At 41.5% G+C, this 25,000-nt stretch overlaps 1 protein-coding gene across 1 annotated transcript; it reads right to left on the bottom strand.

Moving 5' to 3' along the window:
* Positions 1-2,826: 2,826 nt before the first annotated feature.
* Positions 2,827-22,577, bottom strand: ecd (ecdysoneless homolog (Drosophila)). Its single transcript, XM_048593103.1, has 10 exons — positions 22,121-22,577; positions 21,747-21,939; positions 20,972-21,100; positions 19,627-19,758; positions 11,162-11,247; positions 7,690-7,796; positions 6,602-6,785; positions 5,648-5,715; positions 4,716-4,933; positions 2,827-3,327 (listed from the first exon to the last, which is right to left on the bottom strand). Exons 1-10 carry the CDS (start codon positions 22,126-22,128, stop codon positions 3,124-3,126), a joined length of 1,329 nt encoding a protein of 442 aa, XP_048449060.1. The 5' UTR covers positions 22,129-22,577; the 3' UTR covers positions 2,827-3,123.
* Positions 22,578-25,000: the final 2,423 nt, after the last annotated feature.

The following is a 25,000-nucleotide window of genomic DNA, read 5'->3' as shown; positions in this document are numbered from 1 at the left end:
GATGTCTACTACACTTGTAGCATTAATAGCTGTCCGCTGCTGTTGCTTTACTGCTTTCTCCATCCTGATACTCCTCAGATCTTCTCATCGGGCAGCTGGTCCAGTCTGATCTTTTTGGGCTTCTTCTCCTTGGTGCTGCTGTTTGGGTGTTTGCTGAATTTTCTTGTTTTTCTGTGCACCTTGCTGAGCTCAGCCTTGACAATGAACATTATTGAGGTCGCAAAGACAGACCTACTGATGCTAAGAAACATTTCCACACAAGAATGGACTTTTTCACTCCCACTTCTCACCAGCCTTCTCATCAGTATCAGTGGAGTAGGTATTTATATATACAAAGAAGCGTGGGAGCCGAATACAGGAACAAAGAAAGAAGTGATGTGTAACACAATCTGAAAATTGCTCATTATATATACACAAAAAAAAAAAATCACAGGAATATTTTCCTCTTGATTTATCTAAGGATGTTGATACATTGCTGGTTCCATGACTACAATTCTCCAGTATCATGTTCAACTATCCATGCAAAGTACAAACCTCACTACTGAATGGTGTAAAGCTGCTCAAATGGACTTAAAAGTCTTGCATTCACATGGCAGTTTTGACAAGATCAAGCTAATGGGATACATTTTGTTGTATTTAGGAAACCAGGCAAGTTTATGCACAAACTCCCACAATCATGATAATGACCAGATATTCCACTTTGTGAAATGTTGATTAATGGACACATTTGGCCAAAAAGGCATGGAGAACAGCCCTAATGCTCTTCAAGAGTGCAAGGTGATCTTGCCTGTTTACCAGAGAGATGGGGATTAGTTTAATGACTCAGTTGAGAGACTGCATGTTGCAGCACTATCCCAGCATTGTACTGAAGTCACAGCCCTAGGTTTTGCCCTCAGGTTTCTGGAGTGGGACTTGAACATAACCCTCTGTTTCAGATGGGGCAAGTGCTAGCCACTGAGCCACGGTTAACTGAATACCTTGGACACAATATGCCATTGACACTTGATGTTTGCATTTGCAAATTTTCCAGGAGATTTTTCCTTAAAACGTACAAAGACTGATCGCAAAACTTGCACTAAATCAGCCTGAACCTGTGACATTCTGGGTCAGTATGTCTTAATTAATAGGAATAGGATTAAAAATAAACCATCAGAGAAAAACATCTTCCAAATTAACTCCCACCATTTTAGCTTTGTGCTTGAAAACAGTGGCATCTTCCCTTCAGTCCAGAAAGGTTAGTTTGAAAAGGGACAAAGTTAATAAAGTAAATATCTTTACAGCTGTACTGAACTCAGCCTTTGTACCTTAAATGCAAGTTTTTGTCATTTAATGTTGCAAAGGGCGATTGTTGAAAATGTTATTTGCTTTTAAATAAATTCAAATGTTGTGGAAATACTTGCATTTTTACCTCCAACTCCTATCGCTACATGAATAGGAAACATTTGGAGGGATATGGGCCGGGGCAGGCAGGTGGGACTAGTTTAGTTTGGGATTAGGGTCGGCATGGACTGGTTGGCCCAAAGGGTCTGTTTCCGTGCTGTATTTCACTGTCTTGGTTTATCAGCCACTTAACTCCTTTCATAAAAAACAAAAAGAACTGGGAATGCTGGAAATCAGAAATAAAAACAAGGATTGCTGTAAAAAACTCAGCAGATCCAGCAGCATCTGTGGAGAGAAAGCAGAGTCAATGTTTCAGTCCAGTGATCTTTCTTTAGAAGATGCTGCCAGACCTGTTGAGCTTTTTTGTTTTTGTACCTTAATCCTTTTTCTCTGAGTAATCTGCTACCACATTGTCCTCAAGACCCGCACATGCAGAGAAATTATGGGAAATAATTCAGCAGCATTGTGATGTTGCAGATGTACTATACAAACAAACTGTAAATTGCTGAATAAGAGATTAAAAATGTAACTCCCCTGCAAAGGTGTCGTGTGATACGTTTACCTCAGACCCAATATGTAATAATATAAAAGCACAAATCATAGAGTCACAGAAACAGGCCATTCAGCACATCGAGTCTGCGCTGATCCTCCAAACAGCATCCCACCCTGACTCACCCTAACCACTCTATCCCCATACTCCTGCATTTCCCATGGCTAACCCAACTAGCATTCACATCTCTGGACACTATGGACAATTTAGCACAGTCAGACCACTTAGCCTGTACATCTTTGAACTATTGGGGGGAAGCCGGAGTATGTGGCAGAAATCCACGCAGACATGGGGAGAGCATGTAAATTCCACACAGATAGCCACCCAAGGCTGGAGTTGAACCTGGGTCCCTTGTGCTGTGAGGCAGCAGTGCTAACCATTGTGCCATCATGCCACCCAAAATACTGTTTTTATTTCAAGTCTCCAGCATCCAGTAGGTAAGACACAGTAGGTTTGGCAGCATCTGTGGCAGCAGAAACAGTTAGCATGGAGTCCAATACACGAGACTCAAATTGTTAACTGTTTCTCTCTGCACAGATGTTGCCAGACCTGTTGAGTTTCTCCAGCACTTTGTTTATCCAGCAAACTGACTGCCAATACCTGACTGTAGTGTAAATATCATCTTCAAATTGAAGTCTGAATCTCAGTGTAATGTTCAGATAGCGAGCGCAAGGAGATGGTATATTCAAACTCTGTTCAGTTTAATCCAAATCTACATTCAACCAAGATAAGCAAATTGGTCACCTATTTACCTCATTGCTATTTAGGGCTACTGCAGCACTCAAATTCCTGGTCAAATCAACTTACGCATTGATGACTTCTACAGCAAGTCATTTTTTCCTGAATTACTGTGGGGTGTTGGAAAATTTTATAAAATGGCTCTGTTCTTCATGTCATCATTTGAAAAGTTCGGATATTGCATTTATTTACAAATACAAAAATAGTTTCTACAAAACTTTAAGAAATATGAAGAGATGCATTCTCTCATAGATTGCAGCATTAGTCCATAATTTCCTTTCAAAGAATTTGAGGTTTCTAGTTCACTGGTGAATCCTGATTGTTATCTACAGCCACAGTCAGCCTTAAAAGGTTATTGACTGCCAGTCATTATGAAACAGTAGTACTGTAGCAGCAATAAAGAATCAGAAAGCAGAGTCCAAAGTGGCATCATTGCAGTGGTACCACAGAGGCTTTCACTTGTCCTGGTTATCTGGTAGTCGGATCCCCATACTCTGCAAGATGTTAGAGGCAGGTCCAGCTAAGCCAGCTTGTGAGCTGTATGACTCCAATAGGTTCTCCACCAGATTCAAGTCCACATCGACAGGCAGAACCTTCAAATCCTCTTCACCCGATTCACCCTCTGCTTCTTCAGATACGTCGAGTCCGTCCGAGCCACCCTGCAAGGTGATCAAGTAGAAAGCTGCACTAAGTGTCAACGATAGATACATCGGCGTGAGACAACACAAGATTTGTATTTAATGGTGTATTTGTACTGAGCTTGCAGCTACAGTATCTGTTACAATAAATCTGTTACTATAGGATTCCAATTAGAATCATCCTGGCCAGAAGAGAATTCTGTGCACGTCTGTGCTGTTAGGGTTTATGCATTCACTCTCCATTTAGGTAAAAAAAAATGGAGTCAATTCAATAAATCCTAGATGTTGCCTCGGATGTTTATCAGTATCGGGGGTTAACAGCTCACAATATTAAATTCAAAGGTCTCTCAAGAGGGACTATCTAGAGTGATGCCAGAATTATTCTGCAGTTACCAGCAGCAAGCAAGTGGAGGTGTTCTTGGAAGAGATGGAGGTGGTAAAAAGACTAAATGGGAGGAACAAGGGCCCAATCAGGAAAAGATTATAGTGAGCCAGGTTTAAGAAGAATTTAGTGGTGACAGAGTCAATGACCTCTATTTTGGACATGATGCCATTAACTCCATGCATTGAGTATCAGCTAAGGTGAGGTTGGACCACATGTGGGTTGGAGTAAAAAAAAACAAAATATGACCATTTGTGATGAACAGGAATTGGAATTGGTCCTACTCTTTAGAATGGGGATTTGGTTATGTAAAGGGTGTGAAACACAGAACTTGAGATGGTCGAGACAAAGGAGTTCATCCTTCTGGCTGGTAATTGCAAGGTAACTGAGTGGAGCACTCTGGTGTCCCAGAAATTGACCTAAGCTCACAAACAGATAGTTCATAGTACTATTGGCAAAACTGTGTACTTAATACTATATTTTAATACATTCCTCTCACTGGCCAAGATACCTTGCAGTACATTAGTGGGGAAAGTCACCGATCAGTTGAAGAGAAAAAGGAAAGGGAGAGGGGTATTGAAATGCTGGCTATAAGAAAAGTTGATACAAACTCAGGAAGATTTTGAAAGTTGATTGAAGTGACAAGTCAGAAGGCTTGTGGTGGGGAGATGGGGACAGGGTTGGTGGTGGTGACAAAAGTTCTGGAGAATTGGCTAATAATGGAGCAATGGTGTGGGGAATAAGGATGCCACGGGTTTTCAAGAAGCGCACGGGATAAATGGAATTGTAAAGATCTACTGACCTGTACAGCTTGAGATTCAATTTACCCTTTGCGACAAGAAAAGGGGTAGTCAAGAACGGACCTACTTGATGCCTGGAAAATCAGTCACCAGGGCTGCTAAGACTGTTAAAATGACAGTGAGCTAAGATAGCACTGGCCTAGTGTTGGTGGCAGGCTGAAAGAACCTTGTTCTCCCTTTGCAAAAAGTCAACTATGAATGGATTGGCCTCTTTGCAGCCAAGATACCTTGTCAGTGATTTTAGTAAAGCTTTTGCCAATTTGGGTTCCTGCCAGCTCCTGATCCATTTGCTTCATGTAGTCTCGGATGTTCTCAAGAGTCTCTGTGGCCGACATATCCTCCTCTGATTTACCCTCCTTTGTGTCAGATTCTGTGTCACTGTCCAATAAATCATAATCTTCTTCCTCATCAAGATCATCTGAATCGAGCTCATCTGATTCTACCCCTGTAGTCAAGACCAGAGAACAGTCCAATAAAACAACATGTGTATTAATGTGGCATTTTTCATAACCATTGTATATCTCAACATGCTTCACACAGAAAGAACATCATTTTTGAAAGCACACTCACCATTGTGGTGTAGGAAATGCAGCAGCCAATAGCACACTGAAATGCTTCCCTCCCCCCGCCATCAAAACAGCAAAGTGATAGCGACCACATAACTTGACCTTGTGATTTGAGGGATAAAAAGTGGCCACGGCATCCTACCCTCCTTCAAAATTATGCCATGGGGTTGTTTTAACCTAAAGAACACACACCCACACGAATGTGCAGACAGTGTAACATCTCATTGAAAAGACAGCATCTCTGACAGAGCAGCACTCAGTGCACTGAAATTTCAGTCTTGACATTTGCCCTCAAGTCCTGGAGTGGGATTTGAACATGGTATGTTGTGATTCAGAGGCGAGTGAACTGAAAGACAAATGTCTCCACTGACAACGTGGCTGACAAAGCAGCACGAGGACCTCAGCTGGGAAGGAAGACTATATAAAAGAGGAGAAATAGTGAGGTCTTTCAGTATGTGAAAGGATAGGTTAATATTCCGTTTTGATTAACCTGTCTCTTATTTCAGACATGAATCCACTTGAATAGGCAGATGTAGCCTCAAATGTCTCACATGAAGATGATGCTCCCCATATTGTACAGGGCAGATTCCTACCTAGGATCCTTTCCAAAGCACCTGTGAAGGAGTTCACATCAAATTCAACTTGGCTAGTAGCAGAAGACCTGATAGAGAGATTGAGAAAATTTAAATTATGGTGTAGCTTCATCACAAACAGGGAATCACAATAGCAACACTTTTATAATGCATTATCAATGGACTTCAGTTATAATCTTGATTTAGTAATCACTTTCGATAAACATTACAACAAACTCAGTTATAATTCAGTAAGATTGGACATCTGAAGCTTTTACTCAGTGGACATGTAACATTTCAGTATTTACTGGTTGATTGCCTGACACTTTGTATATGAAGAGTGAGGTGAAGTGTGTCTTTTGAGAAATTAGAATTAGAGTGTAGAGATAGTTGTACAAAATCACACAGATGTAATTCAGGATCCATGTTACATTTATTTGTTATGTTCTTATTTTTATAGAATACTTTGAGTTCATAGGTAAACAGTACATTTAACAGAACTTGGGGCAAGTTGTGGTATCAAACCTGGAGGACCAAGATTTTACCTGGAAGGGATAAAGAAATGGAAGCCGAGTACTTGGAGAGGGCCTCAGAGGGAGGATTTGGAATGGGGAGAAATCAATGCATACTCAAGAGCACAAACAAAGCTGTGCTCGGCAAAGGGTGTGGGTAAGGACATCTGGAATTGAGAAATGTCCGCTGAATAGACACATTGCTAGATCAGAGGGTTAGCTTTTTCGGGGAGAGTGAGAAAATGCAGTCTGAAAGAAGAAACGTCATAGGAGCTAAACATTTACTTCAAATCTTCCTGAATGGTCTGACTGGTCGATGCTGTTACATGGTTACCCTGGGTCAATTCTAGAAACTTGATTCTCATGCATGTTACGTGGTCAACATGCATCCATATTAAGGTTTACTGTAATCCATGCTGAGTTTTTAAAAAAAGTATAAACAAATAATTCTTATGTCCCATACCGTGGTATCTCTGCACCTTCATGAGAGGACACTTTTGAGACAAATGCCTTCATATTCTTTGTGACGTCACTGAGATCGTAATCCAGTCCCTCCTCCTGTCTGGCAGAATTCAACAGTTTCCTTCCAGAAGCCTCCTCCAGCATCTGATCCAGCTCCTCAGGTGAAATATCCAACCAGCTATCATCTAGGTAGGCAAAGAAATCAAAAAGGTGAGACAACAGATATGAGTGAGCACCCCCAGACAGGAAGTGCTTCCATGGAACATTACTGCAAATCCTTCCATTGATATCAGGAAAGGTAAAAAAAATCACAGTGAAACAATATCAAATCCCTTGGCAGTAGGTACTTTGCTAGCATTTATATCCTAAACATGTTAACAGAAGAACTGAGCAGGTTGAAATGGGGTAAGTGTGTGAAGTCGTCAGGTCTTTGGTGGGACAAACTGACTCATTTCAAGTTTACAGCATCTACAATATTTTCCTTTTGTACCAGACCGGATTCCTTAATTAACAGCACCACTGCTGTGAACTTTTTATTTCATTCTCCAATATCTTGCCTTACTAGATCTGATCAAAGAATGTACAGTAATGTATACAGTTGAGAAAAGGCCCCTTTGCCCATTCTAACCTATCCAGAGTTATCCCCTATCATAACTTACAGCTTTTAAAAAAAATTATTCCAGGGTTTCTGCCTTCACTAAAATATCCCTAGCCAATACCACACGTTGATCAATCTGTGGAAATAATCTCCTGACAACAGTCTTAGTAGTTTAGAACCGACGTGCTTGTCCTAACAGCTGTGTAATTTGAACCAAATGTTTTAGATTTGCCTTTTATTTGATTATTATTATTTTGTACACCTCTATTAAGCCCCCTTCAGGTTTGTCTAACCCTTTCTCATAACTCAGATCTGAGGATCAGTCTTGTGACTGAATCAGTAATACTGGGGCTTGAACGTTGACCTTGTGTCTTAACTCCTGAACTTGTTGTTTGACTGTAATCCTGTGCAATTCGTTAAGCTTAGATTGTAGATTCAGTCTGTGGTCTGTACTATGAGCTTCTTAGGCACCGTTAATCAACAATACTCACCATCGTCTGGAGGGAGGTTGTCCCCTTCCTTCTGTAGTTCTTCCACACTGTAGGACAGAGATTGCAAAAGCTGCAGGATCTGTTCCCCTGGGCTTAAGGCAGGTAAACTGAGGAGACCAGAAAGAGCGAGTGTGACTTTAAAAGAAAAATACAGCCAATTATTTAGAAGCAATTAATACATTAGATAGGTGCCAGTTAAAGTGCACAAAAGTTAGAAATGTTCTATCATTAGTACTTTAACTCCAAAATAAAAACCAAAAGAACTGCTTTAAATCATAAACAAATACAGAAATCGCTGGAAAACCTCACCAGGTCTGGCAGCATCTGTGGAGAGAAAAATAAAGCATCCACTCCCTCCATCTGTCCTCTTGCACTTGATCGCTTCATCAAGACTCATCACATTGACCGTCTTTATTTCTCTACTCACTTCACCCACTCTAACCTGTCTCTGTCTGAACTTGCTGAACTCTCTTCTCTCCAGTCTAACTCTGCCTTTGTTGTCAAACCTGCTGATAAGGGTGATGTTGGCATGCCAGACAACAACCACATCTACCTTGCAGAGGCTGAGAGCCAACTCACAGACACCTATCTTTCCCAGACTATAACCTTAGTGTTGAACATCAAGCTGTTGTTTCCAAGAATGTCACTGATCTTATGTCCTCTGGTGATCTCCCGTCCACAGCTTCCCACCTCACACTCCTCTAACCCTACATACCAAAATCCACAAATAGGACTGCCCTGGCAGACCCATTGTTTCAGCCTGCTCCTGCCCCACCAAACTCATTTCTTCCTATCTCAATTCTATTCTTTCTCCCCTTGTTCAGTCTCTTCTTACTTATATTCATGATTCTTCCGACACTTTACATGAGTTCCACAATTTCCAATTTATTGGCCTCAGCCACCTCATCACCACGGACGTGCAATCGTTTTACAGGTCTGTCCCCTATCGGGATGGGCTGAAGACACTCTGCTTCTTTCTTGAAGGGAGACCTGAACAGTTTCCTTCGCCAACACCACCCTCCTTCGTGAAATGAGCTCATTCTCACTTTGAACAACTGCTCCTTTAATTCATCTCACTTTCTCTAAATCAAAGCTGTGGCAACTGGTGCCCACAAGGGTCTCAGTTATGTCCATCTCTTTGTGGACTATGTAAAACATTCCTTGTTCCAGTACTACTTGAGCCCATTCCCATGACTGTTTCTTTGGTGCATCGACGATATCATCAGTTCCCTGCTCTCGCAGGAAAATGATAAAGCTGACCAATTTTGCTTCCAATTTTCATTTTTCTCTCACCTTTGCCTGGCCCACCTCTGACTATTCCCTACCTCGCCTTTACTTCTTGGTTTCCATTTCTGCCAATAGGTTGGCCACGAATATCTGCCAACTGACTTATCTTGACTAAATTTCCTGAAAGCTTGCTTCATGCGAGGATTCTATTCTGTCTTCTAGATTCTCCATCAACGTCACATCCATTTCAATGGTGCCTCCATACCCACAGTGCCTGATGTTCTCCATTCTCCATTGGAATTTCCCCAAACCCCCAACCCCACCCTGGTTGACAAGGCCCTCAGCCATGATCAACCCATTTCCTACACTTCTTCCTACATCTCTTCCCCTCTCTCCAGAACAATGATAGGGAGTGTCCCCTTGTCCTCATTTTTCACTCCAGCAATCTCCACATGGAATGGATCATCTTCCACCATTTCCACCAACTCCATCAAAAATTGAACACTGAACACTGAACACACCCTCCCCTCCACTGTCAGCACTCCTCAGGGATTGCTCTCTATAACACACTGGTCTACTCTTCCATCACTGCTAACATTTCCTCAACCACAATTTTCTGCTTGGTCACTTTACAGCACTGCGAAGCCTCAGAAGTTATTTTAATTATGTGCAGAGTGCTAAACAAATGTTGCTGTATTGATATATATGGCAGTTTTTAATTAATGTTTTATTCCCTCAGGACTCTTCTGCAGTTAATGCAGCTGGGTGAGATTTGCCAGCAAACATACTGACAGCAAACGAAACATGCAGTTCATAATTCTGCAAATTTAATCCTTCTTACAGATATTTAATATAGTAATTAATCATAGCAGTTTACTTAAACTACAGCTCCAAGTCAGCAATTTTGACTTGCGCAAGTATTGTCTGTTTGCATTAGATGGCACTTTGAGCATCAGTAAAAGACCGGCAGTGTGAAGGAGTAGCAAAGGTGCCATGGTTGGTGGAATCATCAAAATGCAGGGAGGTCCAACGAGATGGCTCTGCCTATAATTTCAACAGAGTCAGAAATTTTTTGTCCCATGTCAAAGAAGCTCAAGTGACCCAACTGCCCCAGAACACAGCAAGTCTTTAATTCAAATGTTTGCCTTCATGGTGACTGTGGAGGAAGCTGATGTCACCAGGTAGCGAGCCATAAGCAACGGCAGTAAAACAATTGTGTGGAAACACAGCTGCTCAGAAACTACACTCCAAATGGGCAAGAAGCAATTAATATAAACAATGAAGCTTATTCCTGAATAGGCAGTAAGCTGCTAGAGTCACAGTGTCATACAGGACGGAAACGGACCCTTTGTTTCAACCCATGTGTGCCAACCAGACGTCCCAATCTGACCTAGTTCCATTTGCCAGCATTTGGCTCATATCCCTCTAAACCCTTCCTAATGCCTTTTAAATGTTGTAATTGTACCAGGCTCCACCATTTCCTCTGGCAGAACTCTTTTCAAGACATCACTATTTATTTCCCCAAGTTCCCTAGCTTCCATGTCCTTCTCCACAGCAAATACTAACGTGAAATAGCCGTTTAGTATCTCACCCATCTCTTGTGGTTCCACACAGACGGCCACATTGACCTTTAGGGGGTTCTATTCTCTCCCTAGTTTCTCTTTTGCTCTTAATGTACTTACAGAATCTCTACCGATTCTCTAACTCTATTTTCCAAAGCTCCTGATTCCCTATGACTATACGCTTATTGCCGTTATACTCCCTAGGGATTGACTCAACGCCAGCTGTCTATACCTGACATATGTCTCCTTCTTTTTTCTTGACCAGAGCCTCAATTTCTCTAGTCATCCAGCATTCCCTACACCTACCAGCCTTGCCCTTCACATTAACAGGAACATAATGTCTCTGAACTCATTACCTCATTTTAAAAGGCTTTCCACTTCCCAACTGTCCCTTTACCTGCAAATAGCCTCTCCCAATCAACTTTTGAAAGGTCCTGTCTAATACTGTCAACTTGAATCATTCTTTGTATCGTAACCACCTACACTGAAAGAGTTACCTGGTTTGGAGTAAGAAGTGATCCTTTTGAGGAAACGTTAACTTTGATTTCTTTCCACAGATGCTGCTAGACTTGCTAAGCTTTTCCAGCAATTTCTATTCTTGTCCCTGGTTTGCAGCATTGAGTTAGCAGATTAAGTTCATTTTGTTAATGTAAGCACACAGAACACACTATCTTGCACTTTACCTTGTGGGCCTGGAAACAGAATGTTGGAAGTAAATCTCCGCCATTTGGAGTAAGTCTTTGTAGCGTGCAGAACCCTCCAGTTCTCCCTGTCAGACACAAACACATAACCTGTTTGGTGTATAAAACTTGCCTATTTAACGTGAATGCACTACCTGGCTTTATCGATTTGCTGCCTTTTCGATTCAATGCTGCTGCCCAGCTGGGGCAATAGAATGTGTTCTGCTAGTTTTTGTACTTTTGGCTGAAAAAAGTCACTCAGTTGTATTTACCTGGCCAACCTTTCTCAGCAGAAAATCTTGAAGGTTACATGTGGGCTTTAACTGTGCTTTATAATGCTAACATATTAAATACCTTTTCTTGAACAAAAACTTTCTAAGATGCTGTAGTGAAAGAATAATGGAGGTTGCTGGGGGAGATGAACCAGTCAAATTTCTTGCAGATTCAAGGAGAATGCACGTTCGGAAACTTCTGATGGAAGGAACATAATGGGTTAGACCATTCAGCCCCTCAAGTACGTCCAGGTATTCACTTAGATCATGGGCGATCTCTACCAGACCAAAGTTTCCTCACATAGCTTGATATTCATACCCAACAAATATCCACCACATTAATTACAGAATAACTGTGTGTCATTTGTTGATGACAGAAATAAAGCTTTAGCATAAAGACTGTAGATTGGGTAGGTCAATTCAATATTTTGTCATTCACACATCTCTGCATGGGCTTGTTCCAGTTGAACTCTTTCAGCTTTCTATCCACGGCCTTGATCTCCTTTGAATCCAGCAACCCTCAGTAGTGCCAAATGGCAGCAAATCCTTCAGTCACTGCAACCTTGCTCAATACAATACTTTCCCTTTGCTCCCCTTTCCCATTGCCTTTAAACATTTCTTCAAAACCTACTTGTTCAACCACGCTTTCAGTCATCTCTAACACTCCCGCTAATACTCACTTTTTATTTCTCCTTTAAGAATATCTCGGACAATTTCTGTCTATTATAAACGTTATACGAGTGTTATTATTTATGTTTACCAAGATCTGCAGAAGGCCAAACCTATATTTCAGTACTGCAAACAATTTAATACGAAAGGTTCTAATACATAACTTCTAATACAGATCATGAAATAGCACCTGAACATTTATGTAATTCACTGCTGTCATCTGCTGGTAAGAATTGAAAGAGCAACAGCAAAGCAGTGAAAAATACAATATCTGCTTTACACTATTACTTAAATGCTCTTGTGCAGTTGGATGACAAAATATATTCCGAGGTCTACAGAATTGACATAGGAAAAATGCCCCTGCATTAACAATGCTGCGTGCTTCACAGAGGTTTAATGAAGAAACAAACAAAGCTAAAGGAAAGTGTATTTGGTCAGAGACCAAAGGCTTGGTTGTAAAGGTGGATTTTAAGATGGGAGAGGACAACAGAATAGTTACAGAACAGAACATCTGGTCAATTATGCCCACGTCTATCATTTTCAAGGGCAACTGATTCCGACTCCCCTGCCTTTTAGCCATAACCCTGTAGATATTTTGCACCTCAAATAATGAACAAATTTTCTTTTGAATAAATCTGCCCCCAACCACGAACAGAGTGCATCCCAGGTCCTAATCACTCACTTCATAAATATTTTTTTCCTTTTATCATCTTTGGCTCGTCTGTCAGTCACCTTAGTGAGAGCGCGCGCGAGAGAGAGATGGATGGGATTACAGACTTCACCACCACCAATGGTGGGATAAGAAGAGGGGGATTGTTTGAGGAACAGGAGGCAAAGAAAATGGAAATTGGAGGCTGAGTGGGAATGTACAAACATATGTATATATATTACCCCATCTCTTACTTGAACAAACTTAAATGCAAAGAATTTAAAATTTGAAGCATTAGGGGCAAGGGGCCAATGAGGGCCAGCAGGGATGGGGTAATGGGCATGGGAAGTTTATGAATGATGTAGGATGGGAGTCTGATCAGGAACGCACAGGTATATTCAAGCCTGGTGATAGCAAAAACAATGGATATGTTTTTGAAGTAAGTGTAGAGATGCGTGATATAAGGGAGATATACGCAGATGTTCTATGTGATGGACAGGACATAGACACAGAAAACCTACTCAGCACAGTGCACAACTTTGAGGTTGTGAACAGACTGGCTCAGTTTAGATAGCGGCCAAGGAGAAGAACTGAATTAGCGGACAGGAAATTATATTACAGAGAACGGAGAAAAGATCATAACTTTGGTATTAGCAATGCTAAACTGAGAGAAATTATTGTTGATCAGACAATCAGTTCAATGATACAGGGACAATGAAGACAAGAGACAGTGAAGAAACAGAGCTGGAGCACTGTTAGCATATACAAGGAAGCTGATGATCTCCAGTGACCTTCTCTGTGAAACAGATGGTGTCACCAAAAGGCAGCTTGCAGATGAGGACTTTTTGAGGACTTGACAAACAATAAGAAACAAGAATTCAGGTCTAAAAGGAGGTCTTGAGCATGCTACATCACTCATTAAAACCACTGCTGATCTTCTACACAAACTTTTCTTTTTTCAACCTACTCCCATCATCTCTAAAAATTTCAATCTCAGCATCAGTGAGGAAATCTCACCTCAGTACAGTCCTATGTGGAAGGCCTCTTATCCTGAGTCTATAACCTATAACTCTGGAACACAAAAATAAGGAGCATGGACAGTCCATTCAGCCCCTTGAGCTTACTCCACCATTTAATAAGTTCATAACTGATCTGACTAGAATCTCAAATCCACATCCCTACCTACTCCCGATAACCTTTCAACCCCTTGCTTAACACGAATCTGTTTACCTCGGTCTTAAAAATATTCAAGGACTCTGCTTCCACCACCTTTTCAGGAAGGCAGTTCCAAAATCTCTCAACCCTCGGAGGAAAGTTCACCTCATCTCAGTCATAAATGGTTGATTAGTTACCTTGCAACATAACCCCTCAATCTAGATTCTCCCACGCACTTCTACCTTGTCAAAGCCCATCAGGATCTTATACCTTTCAACCAAATCATCTCCCTCTCTCTTTTGAATAACAGTGAATTCAAGCCGAACTGGTCCAAGCTTTCTACATAAGACTACCCATCCACTCCAGGTATTATTCTGGTAAGCCTCCGCACTGCTTCCAATACATTTATATCATTCCTTAAAAAACGAGTCCAATAACATACATAGTACTCCAGATGTGGTTTCACCAGTGGCCTGTATAACAGTACTGTTGTGCTCAATTCATCTAGCAATAATAACAACATTCTATCAATTTCCCTAATTACTGGCTATAAATGTGTACAGGCCTTGTGATTAATGCACTAGCAACTCCCTCTGCATCACAGAGACCTGCAATCATTTAGAGAATATTCCTTTTCATTCTTCCTGCAAAATAGACAATTTCACATTTTCCCATATTACTCTTCATTTGTCAGATCATTGCCTATTCATTTAATCTATTAATATCTTTTTGTAGCTTCTTTATATCCTTTCAACTACTTTTGCCTCATGAGCAAATCTGATAACTGTACCTTCTGCACCTTCATTCAAATCATTTACATAAATTGCAAATATTTGAAGTCCCAGCACTGATCCCTGCGCCACACTGCTGATTACATCTTTACTAACTGACTTTCTCTCAGTTTCCTGTTAGCCAGCTAATCTTCTTTTCAATGAGATTAGTTCATTTTTCTAAACTCTGATGAACAAAAACAAAATTGCTGGAAAAGCTCAGCAGGTCTGGTAGCATCTGTGAAGGAAAAAACAGTTAACATTTCTGGTCCGGTGACCCTTCTTTAGAAGGTTCTGAGGAAGGGTCACCAGACCTGAAACGTTAATTCTGTTTTTTCCTTCACAGATGCTGCCAGACCTACTGAGCTTTTCCAGTAACTTTATTTTTGTTCCTGATTTACAGCATCTGCAGTTCTTTCGGTTTCTATCTGTGACGACTTGACTTAAAATCCAATGCATGCTTATATGTAGAAATATAGAAAGCAGGAGCAGGAATATGCCATTTGAGCTTGCTCTGCCATTCAATATGATCATGGGCTGAGCGTTCAACTCAGTACTCTGTTCTTCCCATTTTCTCCCCATATCTTTTTAACTCTTTCAGCCTAAGAACTATTTCTAAATCCTTCTTGAAAACATTCGATGTTTTGGCCTCAACTACTTTGTGGTAGAGTCCAGAGGCTAAGATTTTCATGGATCACAGGTTCTAAGGCTTCATAAGGAGGATGGTGCATGAAGTAAGAATCAGAGTCCTATAGCACGAAGGCTATTCTGTAAATTAAGTTTCATTGCTGGTACTAAACCGGTCAGCTCTGGCCTTTGCAGTGGTAGCCCACCTGCCGGATACTGTGACTCCGCGATGTCCATTTGGGCCTTTCCGAGGGCCATACCTGGATGATGTTTGATGAAAACGGCGAGGAGACAGCAGAGAGGTCCTGGCACAGCAAAGGCAACAAAAACAGGACGGAGCAGAGGGTGATGGCAGGCGTTGCAGGGAGGGTGAGGATGCCAGGACTGTGTGTAGTGTACATACCAGCATACATGTGTATGTGGTCTCAAGAGTGTGCTCGTTCTCTGTATACACGTACTTGCATGTGTATTTGCATGCGTCCATTCTCAGTTCACGTGTGCGTGCGCTTGCATGTCTGTTCACATGTGTACATATGCATGTCTATTCATCTGTGTATGGTTGCATTCTGTTCACGCACATGTATCTGTTGGCACATGTGCGTATGTATGCTTTTGTTCAACTGTGTGTGCGCGCGCATCTGTTCTCTGGAGTTTAGATGAATGAGGGCAATTGCATTGAGACAGAAGATTTGATGGTCTGGCATTGTTTCTGTTGGTTGGGAGAGAGCACATTCTCAGGATGAGAGGCCAGTCATTTTTTTCATTTTTAACTCTCAGAAGGTTAAAAGTCTTTGGAATTCCCTTCCTCAAAAGGCAGTGGATGCAAAACTTATAAATGTGTTGAAGACAGAAGTTGATAGATTCTTGACTGCCAAAGATTATTGGGGGTAATCAAGAATGTATAGCTGACATTAGAATCAGATTAGTTATGATCTTATAAAATAGGCTTGAAGGGCCGAGTGGTCTACTTTTGTTCCTTTGTAGTATTTAGGTCTGAGATGGGAACGGGGTGTTTAGTCGTGAATCTTTGGAATTCTTAATTGCAGAGAGTTAAGGAGCTCCCGTGGTGGATTTTATACAATGCTGGGGTTAGACAGATCTTTGGTCTCTCAGGGAATCGAGGGAGATGGGGAGCATAGAACATAACAGCGCAGTACAGGCCCTTCGGCCCTCGATGTTGCGCCGACCTGTGAAACCAACCTGAAGCCCATCTAACCTAAACTATTCCATTATCATCCATATGTTTATCCAATGACCATTTAAATGCCCTTAAAGTTGGCGAGTCTACTATTTTTGCAGGCAGGGCATTCCACGCCCTTACTACTCTCTGAGTAAAGAACCTACCTCTGACATCTGTCCTATATCTATCACCCCTCAATTTAAAGCTATGTCCCCTCGTGCTAGCCATCACCATCCGAGGAAAAAGGCTCCCACTGTCCACCCTATCTAATCCTCTGATCATCTTGTATGTCTCTATCAAGTCACCTCTTAACCTTCTTCTCTCTAACGAAAACAGCCTCAAGACCCTCAGCCTTTCCTCACAAGACCTTCCCTCCATACCAGGCAACATCCTGGTAAATCTCCTCTGTACCCTTTCCAATGCTTCCACATCCTTCCTATAATGCGGGGACCAGAACTGTACGCAATACTCCAAGTGCGGCCGCACCAGAGTTTTGTACAGCTGCAACATGACCTCATGGCTCCAATACTCAATCCCTCTACCAATAAAACCTAACATACTGTACGCCTTCTTAACAACGCTATCAACCTGGGTGGCAACTTTCAGTGATCTATGCACATGGACACCGAGATCTTTCTGCTCATCCACATGACCAAGGATCTTACCATTAGCCCAGTACTCTGTATTCCTGTTACTCCTTCCAAAGTGAATCACCTCACACTTTTCCGCATTAAACTCCATTTGCCACCTCTCAGCCCAGTTCTGCAGCAAGTAGGAAAGTGGAGCTGAACCTGTGCTCAAGACAAGGGGGCACATGTTTAAGGTGACAGGAGAGAGATTTAAACAAGACATGAGGGGCAAATTTTTATACAAAGCTTGATTCGCGTGTGGAATGAACTTCTTGATTAAGTGGTGGATGCAAGCACAGTTATGTTTAAAGGACACTTAGGTACGTACATGAATAGGAAAAGTTTGGAGGGATACGGGACAGGAGCAGGCAGGAGGGAACAGTTTAGTTTGGCGTGGACCGTGCTATATGACTCAGCGAAATTCTCAATCGTGACCCTCACAGTCAGTTTAACTTTTTCAGATATAGTACTTTAATCCAGTACTAATGTGCCTATGTTCACACTTGAGCAAAGTTCAAGCATTTATCCTACTACCCCATGTGCAGAGTGTGCGATAAATCACTTGCTACCAAAAAAATGAGGAAAAACAATCAATCATTCGCAGGATAGACATTTGATCTTTTGTTGCGATTTTTAAAAAAGTTTAAAAATATTGTACAAATTGCTATACGTTCACCCAGAATCCAAACAAATTATGCAATTAAATATGCAGCTACTCTTCTGAGAGAATGGTACAACGTTTAAATATAGTTATAACAAAAGAAAGACTAGCACACATATAATACCTTTCACAGTCTCAGAATGTTCCCAAGTTCTGTTTAGCCGATTATGCTGCTTTTTAGGCATTATGGTGATGTTGGGTCAAAGACACTTCATTCTGTTATAGAGTCATAGAGACATACAGCACAGAAGCAGGCCCTTTGGTCTGACTCATCCGTGCTGAGCAAGTTTCCAAAACTGAACTAGTCCTATTTGCCTGCGTTTGGTCCATGTCCCTCTAAACTTTCCTTATCCACGTACCTGTCCAAGTATCTTTTAAATGCTGCAATTGTACCCACCTCTACCATTTCCTCTGGTAGCTCGTTCCATATACGTAGCACCCTCTATGTGAAAAAGTTGCTCCTCTCACCTTAAACCTACGCCCTCCAATTTTGGACTGCCCTACCCTGAGGATAAGACCACTACTCATCTTATCCATGCCCCTCATGATTTTATAAGCCTCTATAAAATCACTCCTCAGCCTCCCAAGCTCCAGGGAAAAGAGTCCCAGCCTATCCAGCCTCTCCTTATAACTCAAAACTTCCAGTCCTGGTAATATCCTCGTCAATCTTTTTCGCATCTTTTCCAGTTTAATAACGTCCTTCCTACAGCACGGCAACCAGAATTGCATGGAGTACTCCAAACATGGCCTCACCAGGGTCTTGTACACCCATAACATGACATCCTAATGCCTGTAGTCAATGCTCTGACAGATCAAGGCAAGCATGCCAAATGCCTTCCTCGCCACTGTGTCTACTTGTGATGCCACTTTCAAGGAACTACGTACCCCGACACCTAGACCTGTTTGACAACAAACCCAGGGCCCTACCATTATCTGTTTAAGTCCTGCCCTGATTTGTCTTACCAAAATGCAACACTTTGCATTTATTTGAATTAAACTGCATATGCCATTCCTCAGCCCACTGGCCCAGTTGATCAAGATCCCACGCACTCTTAGATAATCTTCTTCACTATTCACGATATCACCAATTTTGGTGTCATCCGCAAACTTACTAACCATGCCTCATTTCTTCTCATCCAAATCATTTATATAAATAACAAACAACAGCGGACCAAGCACCAATCCTTATGGCCGTACCGCTGGTCACAGGCCTCCAATATGAGCAACAACCCTCTACCACCACCCTGTCTCCAACCGTCCAGCCAATTTTATATCCAATTGGCTAGCTTTCACTGGATCCCATATAATCTGACTGAGCTAACTTCACTGGGTTTGAGTGCATTTAAATTGACAAGTGTAGGTTGTACACCATATTGGTAATAATACCTGATGACAGAAGTGGTCAGATAGCATGATAACTTCATACACCCTTGTTTAAAGTCAAAATTAACTACCTCTTCAGAAAATTTCCACCAGGCTCACCATGCAATGTAAGGTGTTGCCCCCTGCTGAAAATTTAAGGTATTTGTCCTTAAACTTCATTAATCACCTGAAACCTATCAGCTCGTCATGTATTTCATACACTGAGCGCAAATACTATTCCTGCACAACACAGTTTGCTCATCTACCTGTTTCTTTAACAGAGGAAAAGAAGTGGATACCAGCTAGCAATAAAAAAAATTTAGATACAAGCTCAATAGTGGGAGAGATTCATAAATCCTTAAAACCTGGGAAGTGAAATTAAAACTCTACTGACAAACATTAATTGCAACTGAATCCAACAGGTTCATATGTAACACTCCAGCAATGTCATTATTGAACAAATGCCAGAGACTGAAAACAAATCTCGGCCTTACCCTGAAATAGTCGTTCTTCTTTAGACTGCTTATAAAGCCTTCCCAGAGTGGGTCACTGGAAATATTGCTTTGTGTCTTGGAGCTAGGAGAGCGCTGCGAACATTTGGAACATAGGATCTCAAAGCCATGGGCCTAGAAAATTAAAGATAGAGAATGAGTTGCAGTGTAAACATTAAAAATGGGTTTAGCAGTATCAGTATTCACAAAACATATGGCATAAAGGAAAAATAAAGCATTGCGTAAAACACAGTGAGAGTCGGGCAGGAAGAGATTTTGGCTCTCTACATGTAGCAGATCTCAATCATTTTCTCCGCCATCCCACAGACTTTAGTACTTCAAGCATAGATAATGCTGGAGCACTAATTAACCAAACAGCAGGAGAAGAAGGGCAGCTGATTAAAAATTTAAATAACATTAGCAACAGTATGTTTAAGTTATTTATTTTGAATTGATTGCTGATATTAACAGAAGGCTTGTGAATGAGTATGCTCTGGCATGTTGCTTTAATCCAAGCTCACATTGATGGTATAATCTAAAATGAAGCATAAACCCCGTAAAATTGGGAAGCTCTTAAATATCTTAAAGTTCTTAAAAAGACAAAAAGAAATAATGGGAAACTAAGGAGTATAGAATGGATATGATGGTTGAGGAAAAAAGTAAACTAAGGAATAAAGAAAATATTTTATGGACTGATAATCAAAAAATTCACTTTCAATTTATCTATCAATGAATCATAGATGTTTCCCTAAAGAATTCATATGACTGCGATTTAGATTTGTGCTGGTGCTAGCTCTTTAAAACTAGGTCTCTCCTTTAGCCCCATTTCCCTGTATCTTGTTGTGTTATTTATTTTCAAATATTAATCCAATTCCATCCATTGAGCAGCACATTAATGCCATTACTCCACTGATTCATTACTTAAAAAGTAGTTCAGGGTTTTGCCACCGCTATTCTCACCTGTTCAAGTGCTGATCACTTGTCGTGAAGGAACATTTCCTAGTATCAGTTCAAAATCTGCCTTTCGGTAGCTTGAACTCAAATACTATTGTTAAGATAATATTTCTAACTGATTAGTCAGGAAATCTCTCAGATGCTTCTTACCAAATTTAAAAGATAAAGGTTTCTCCAGATTTTCCTTGTAACGCTTGTGCTCTTCTCCGAACCTGTTCAAAGTCTGAAGTGATTACAAGTGCCTCAGTGATTACAACTGGTCACAGTATTCAAGGTCTGTTCTGACCAGCTTCTAACCAGATTGCTCACCATAGCAAGCCAGTCAAACTGTAATTGTTTTTATATAGCAGATGCAGCTTGGATTCCTTAAACACCAATATTCCACATTACCTACCAGCTTTGTGCCTAATGCATGTGCTTTGAAATGCTGGTCGGACTGTGCTGGCAGTGTATAACCACTCCGTCTATCCGGTGTGAACCGCTGTTGCTGTAATTGGGCGTACAAGCATTTTGTAAATGTCACCTACAATGAAATGCAAGAGGACATTTTGACACCCAATTCTCCTTTGGGTAATACATTCAGAAATACACATTGTTTATGCTTTCTCTTCGTGGTGCTTTTAACGAATTGATAATTGCTTCCTAGGCCTAAGTAGTACAAGAGATGAGAGATATAATTGATAACCCTACGTTACATGTTCTTCAGTACAACAGAGTCCAAACTTCACTGGCTGTAAAGTATTTTGGAACATTTGGTGGTCATCAGAAATGCTACATAAATGCATATCTTTCTTCTTTCCTTAACTGACTGCATCTGCTTACATCCATGACTCAAATACAAATTTCTGAAATGAGAATAGACCATTTGGCCCCTCCAGCCTGCTCTGCAATCAATAAGACAATGGCCAATCTGTTTGCATTTTGAAGTCCTCATTGCCATTTACCCCAATAACTTCGATTCTTCTGCCTTAAAAATATTTAAACATCTCACCTCCACTGCTTTTTGAAGCAGACAGTTCCTATCATATTCTAATTTATTCTTCCTCATTAACCAGTTGGTCATTCTCTGCTGTTTGTAACATTCTGACCTGCCACACATCATTGTTAGTTACCTGCTTTTTCTTCAATCTAATGGTGTGACATTTTCTGATACATTAAAAGACTCTTACCAGAGTCATCACACGAGTCTCAGGGAGAAAGAGCTTAAACGGGCGGCAAGCACATAGGTCAATAGGATCGCGAAGATAGAAAGCTTGGATGGCAGGTGCCAAAAGATCAGGACGACGTTTCAGCACTGCAGCGATACCTGCTGGAACATAGCAGTAAGCTCGATGTCGATCAGCATAAATCTTTTCTGGGTAACTGTGGAAGGCAAAGAAATGCCACTCAAGACTGAAGAAAGGAACTTGAAAATTTAAGGATGCAACTCAATCAAAAAATATTTCAACCTGCCAGGTTACACTGACTAATTCAGTAATACAAATCAACACATAGCTAACAGCAGTGTAGGCAACTGATAAAGTGACAGTTGTTTAGTGCTCACCAGCACATTAACCAGATGATCGATTAACTGCTCAGTGGCTCCTTTCAGTATCCGCTTCTAATATTGATGCTTTCTCGCTGCAATTATCCTGTCCCAAACTCTGAATAGTACATTGCCCAGCATTATGTGCCATCCAACAATTCAAGAGTCAATAGTACCTTGCAGCATTTTGCTGGATTGCTGATTCAGGACTGATTGAATGCCATCAAAAAGAAACAAAGTGAGCAGTTAGAATTAACACTAGTGATAGTACAATAAAAAAAAAAGAAAATCAGCTGATCATGCAGATTTTGAAGCACGAGTGTATTCGTACCAGGTCATGTAACCTAATTTGTTAAATAAAAAAGTACAGTTAAGTGCAGTGGTCATTTTCTGCCAAACTTTCCAAATATTGACTGGAAACGCTATAGTTCGAGTACTTCAGATGGGTCAGTTTTTGTCCAATGTGTGCAGGAGGGTTTCCTGACACAGTATGTAGATAGGCCAACAAGAGGCGAGGCCACATTGGATTTGGTACTGGGTAATGAACCAGGCCAGGTGTTAGATTTGGAGGGAGGAGAGCACTTTGGTGATAGTGACCACAATTCGGTTACGTTTACTTTAGCGATGGAAAGGGATCGGTATATAAAGCAGGGCAAGAGTTATAGCTGGGGGAAAGGCAATTATGAGGCGATGAGGCAAGATTTAGGATGCATAGGATGGAGGAGGAAACTGCAGGGGCTGGGCACAATTGAAATGTGGAGCTTGTTCAAGGAACAGCTACTGCGTGTCCTTGAGAAGTACGTACCTGTCAGGCAGGGAGGAAGTGGTCGAGCGAGGGAACCGTGGTTTACTAAAGAAGTTGAATCTCTTGTCAAGAGGAAGAAGGAGGCTTATGTAGAGATGAGGCGTGAAGGCTCAGTGAGGGCGCTTGAGAGTTACAAGTTAGCCAGGAAGGACCTAAAGAGAGAGCTAAGAAGAGCCAGGAGGGGACATGAGAAGTCTTTAGCAGGTAGGATCAAGGAAAACCCTAAAACTTTCTATAGGTATGTCAGGAATAAAATAATGACTAGAGTAAGATTGGAGCCGGTCAAGGACAGTAGTGGGAAGTTGTGCGTGGAGTCCGAAGAGATAGGAGAGGTGCTAAATGAATATTTTTCGTCAGTATTCACACAGGAAAAAGACAATGTAGTCGAGGAGAATACTGAGATAGTCTACTGGACTAGATGGGATTGAGGTTCATAAGGAGGAGGTGTTAGCAATTCTGGAAGGTGTGAAAATAGATAAGTCCCCTGGGCCGGATGGGATTTATCCTCGGATTCTCTGGGAAGCTAGAGAGGAGATTGCAGAGCCTTTGGCTTTGATCTTTATGTCGTCATTGTCTTCAGGAATAGTGCCAGAAGACTGGAGACTAGCAAATGTTGTCCCCTTGTTCAAGAAGGGGAGTAGAGACAACCCTGGTAATTATAGACCAGTGAGCCTTACTTCGGTTGTGGGTAAAGTGTTGGAAAGGATTATAAGAGATAGGATTTATAATCATCTAGAAAGGAATAATTTGATTAAGGATAGTCAACACGGTTTTGTGAAGGGTAGGTCGTGCCTCACAAACCTTATTGAGTTCTTCGAGAAGGTGACCAAACAGGTGGATGAGGGTAAAGCGGTTGATGTGGTATATTTGGATTTCAGTAAAGCGTTTGATAAGGTTCCCCACGGTAGGCTATTGCAGAAAATACGGAGGCATGGGATTGAGGGTGATTTAGTGGTTTGGATCAGAAATTGGCTAGCTGTAAGACGACAGAGAGTGGTGGTTGATGGGAAATGTTCATCCTGGAGTTCAGTTACTAGTGGTGTACCTCAAGGATCTGTTTTGGGGCCACTGCTGTTTGTCATTTTTATAAATGACCTGGATGAGGGCGTAGAAGGATGGGTTAGTAAATTTGCGGATGACACCAAAGTCGGTGGAGTTGTGGATAGTGCGGAAGGATGTTGCAGGTTACAGAGGGACATAGATAAGCTGCAGAGCTGGGCTGAGAGGTGGCAAATGGAGTTTAATGCGGAAAAGTGTGAGGTGATTCACTTTGGAAGGAGTAACAGGAATACAGAGTACTGGGCTAATGGTAAGATTCTTGGTAGTGTGGATGAGCAGAGAGATCTCGGTGTCCATGTGCATAGATCACTGAAAGTTGCCACCCAGGTTGATAGTGTTGTTAAGAAGGCGTACAGTATGTTAGGTTTTATTGGTAGAGGGATCGAGTATCGGAGCCATGAGGTCATGTTGCAGCTGTACAAAACGGCCGCACTTGGAGTAGTGCGTACAGTTCTGGTCACCGCATTATAGGAAGGATGTGGAAGCATTGGAAAGGGTGCAGAGGAGATTTACCAGGATGTTGCCTGGTATGGAGGGAAGGTCTTATGAGGAAAGGCTGAGGGTTTTGAGGCTGTTTTCGTTAGAGAGAAGAAGGTTAAGAGGTGACTTGATAGAGACATACAAGATGATCAGAGGATTAGATAGGGTGGACAGTGGGAGCCTTTTTCCTCGGATGGTGATGGCTAGCAGGAGGGGACATAGCTTTAAATTGAGGGGTGATAGATATAAGACAGATGTCAGAGGTAGGTTCTTTACTCAGAGAGTAGTAAGGGCGTGGAATGCCCTGCCAGCAATAATAGTAGACTCGCCCACTTTAAGGGCATTTAAATGGTCATTGGATAAACATATGGATGATAATGGAATAGTTTAGGTTAGATGGGCTTCAGATTGGTTTCACAGGTCAGCGCAACATTGAGGGCCGAAGGGCCTGTACTGCGCTGTAATGTTCTATGTTCTATGTTCTAAACATACCTGTTGTTATCTGATGAGTACACCATAATTAACAGAAAGTTTGCAATTCTCATTACTCCCTA

Source organism: Rhincodon typus, unplaced genomic scaffold (assembly GCF_021869965.1).
Source record: "Rhincodon typus isolate 14 unplaced genomic scaffold, sRhiTyp1.1 hic_rhity00002332, whole genome shotgun sequence".
Classification (NCBI taxonomy): domain Eukaryota; kingdom Metazoa; phylum Chordata; class Chondrichthyes; order Orectolobiformes; family Rhincodontidae; genus Rhincodon; species Rhincodon typus.
Note: the sequence above shows the minus strand (reverse complement) of the source record. Positions and strands in the feature narration are given on the sequence as shown.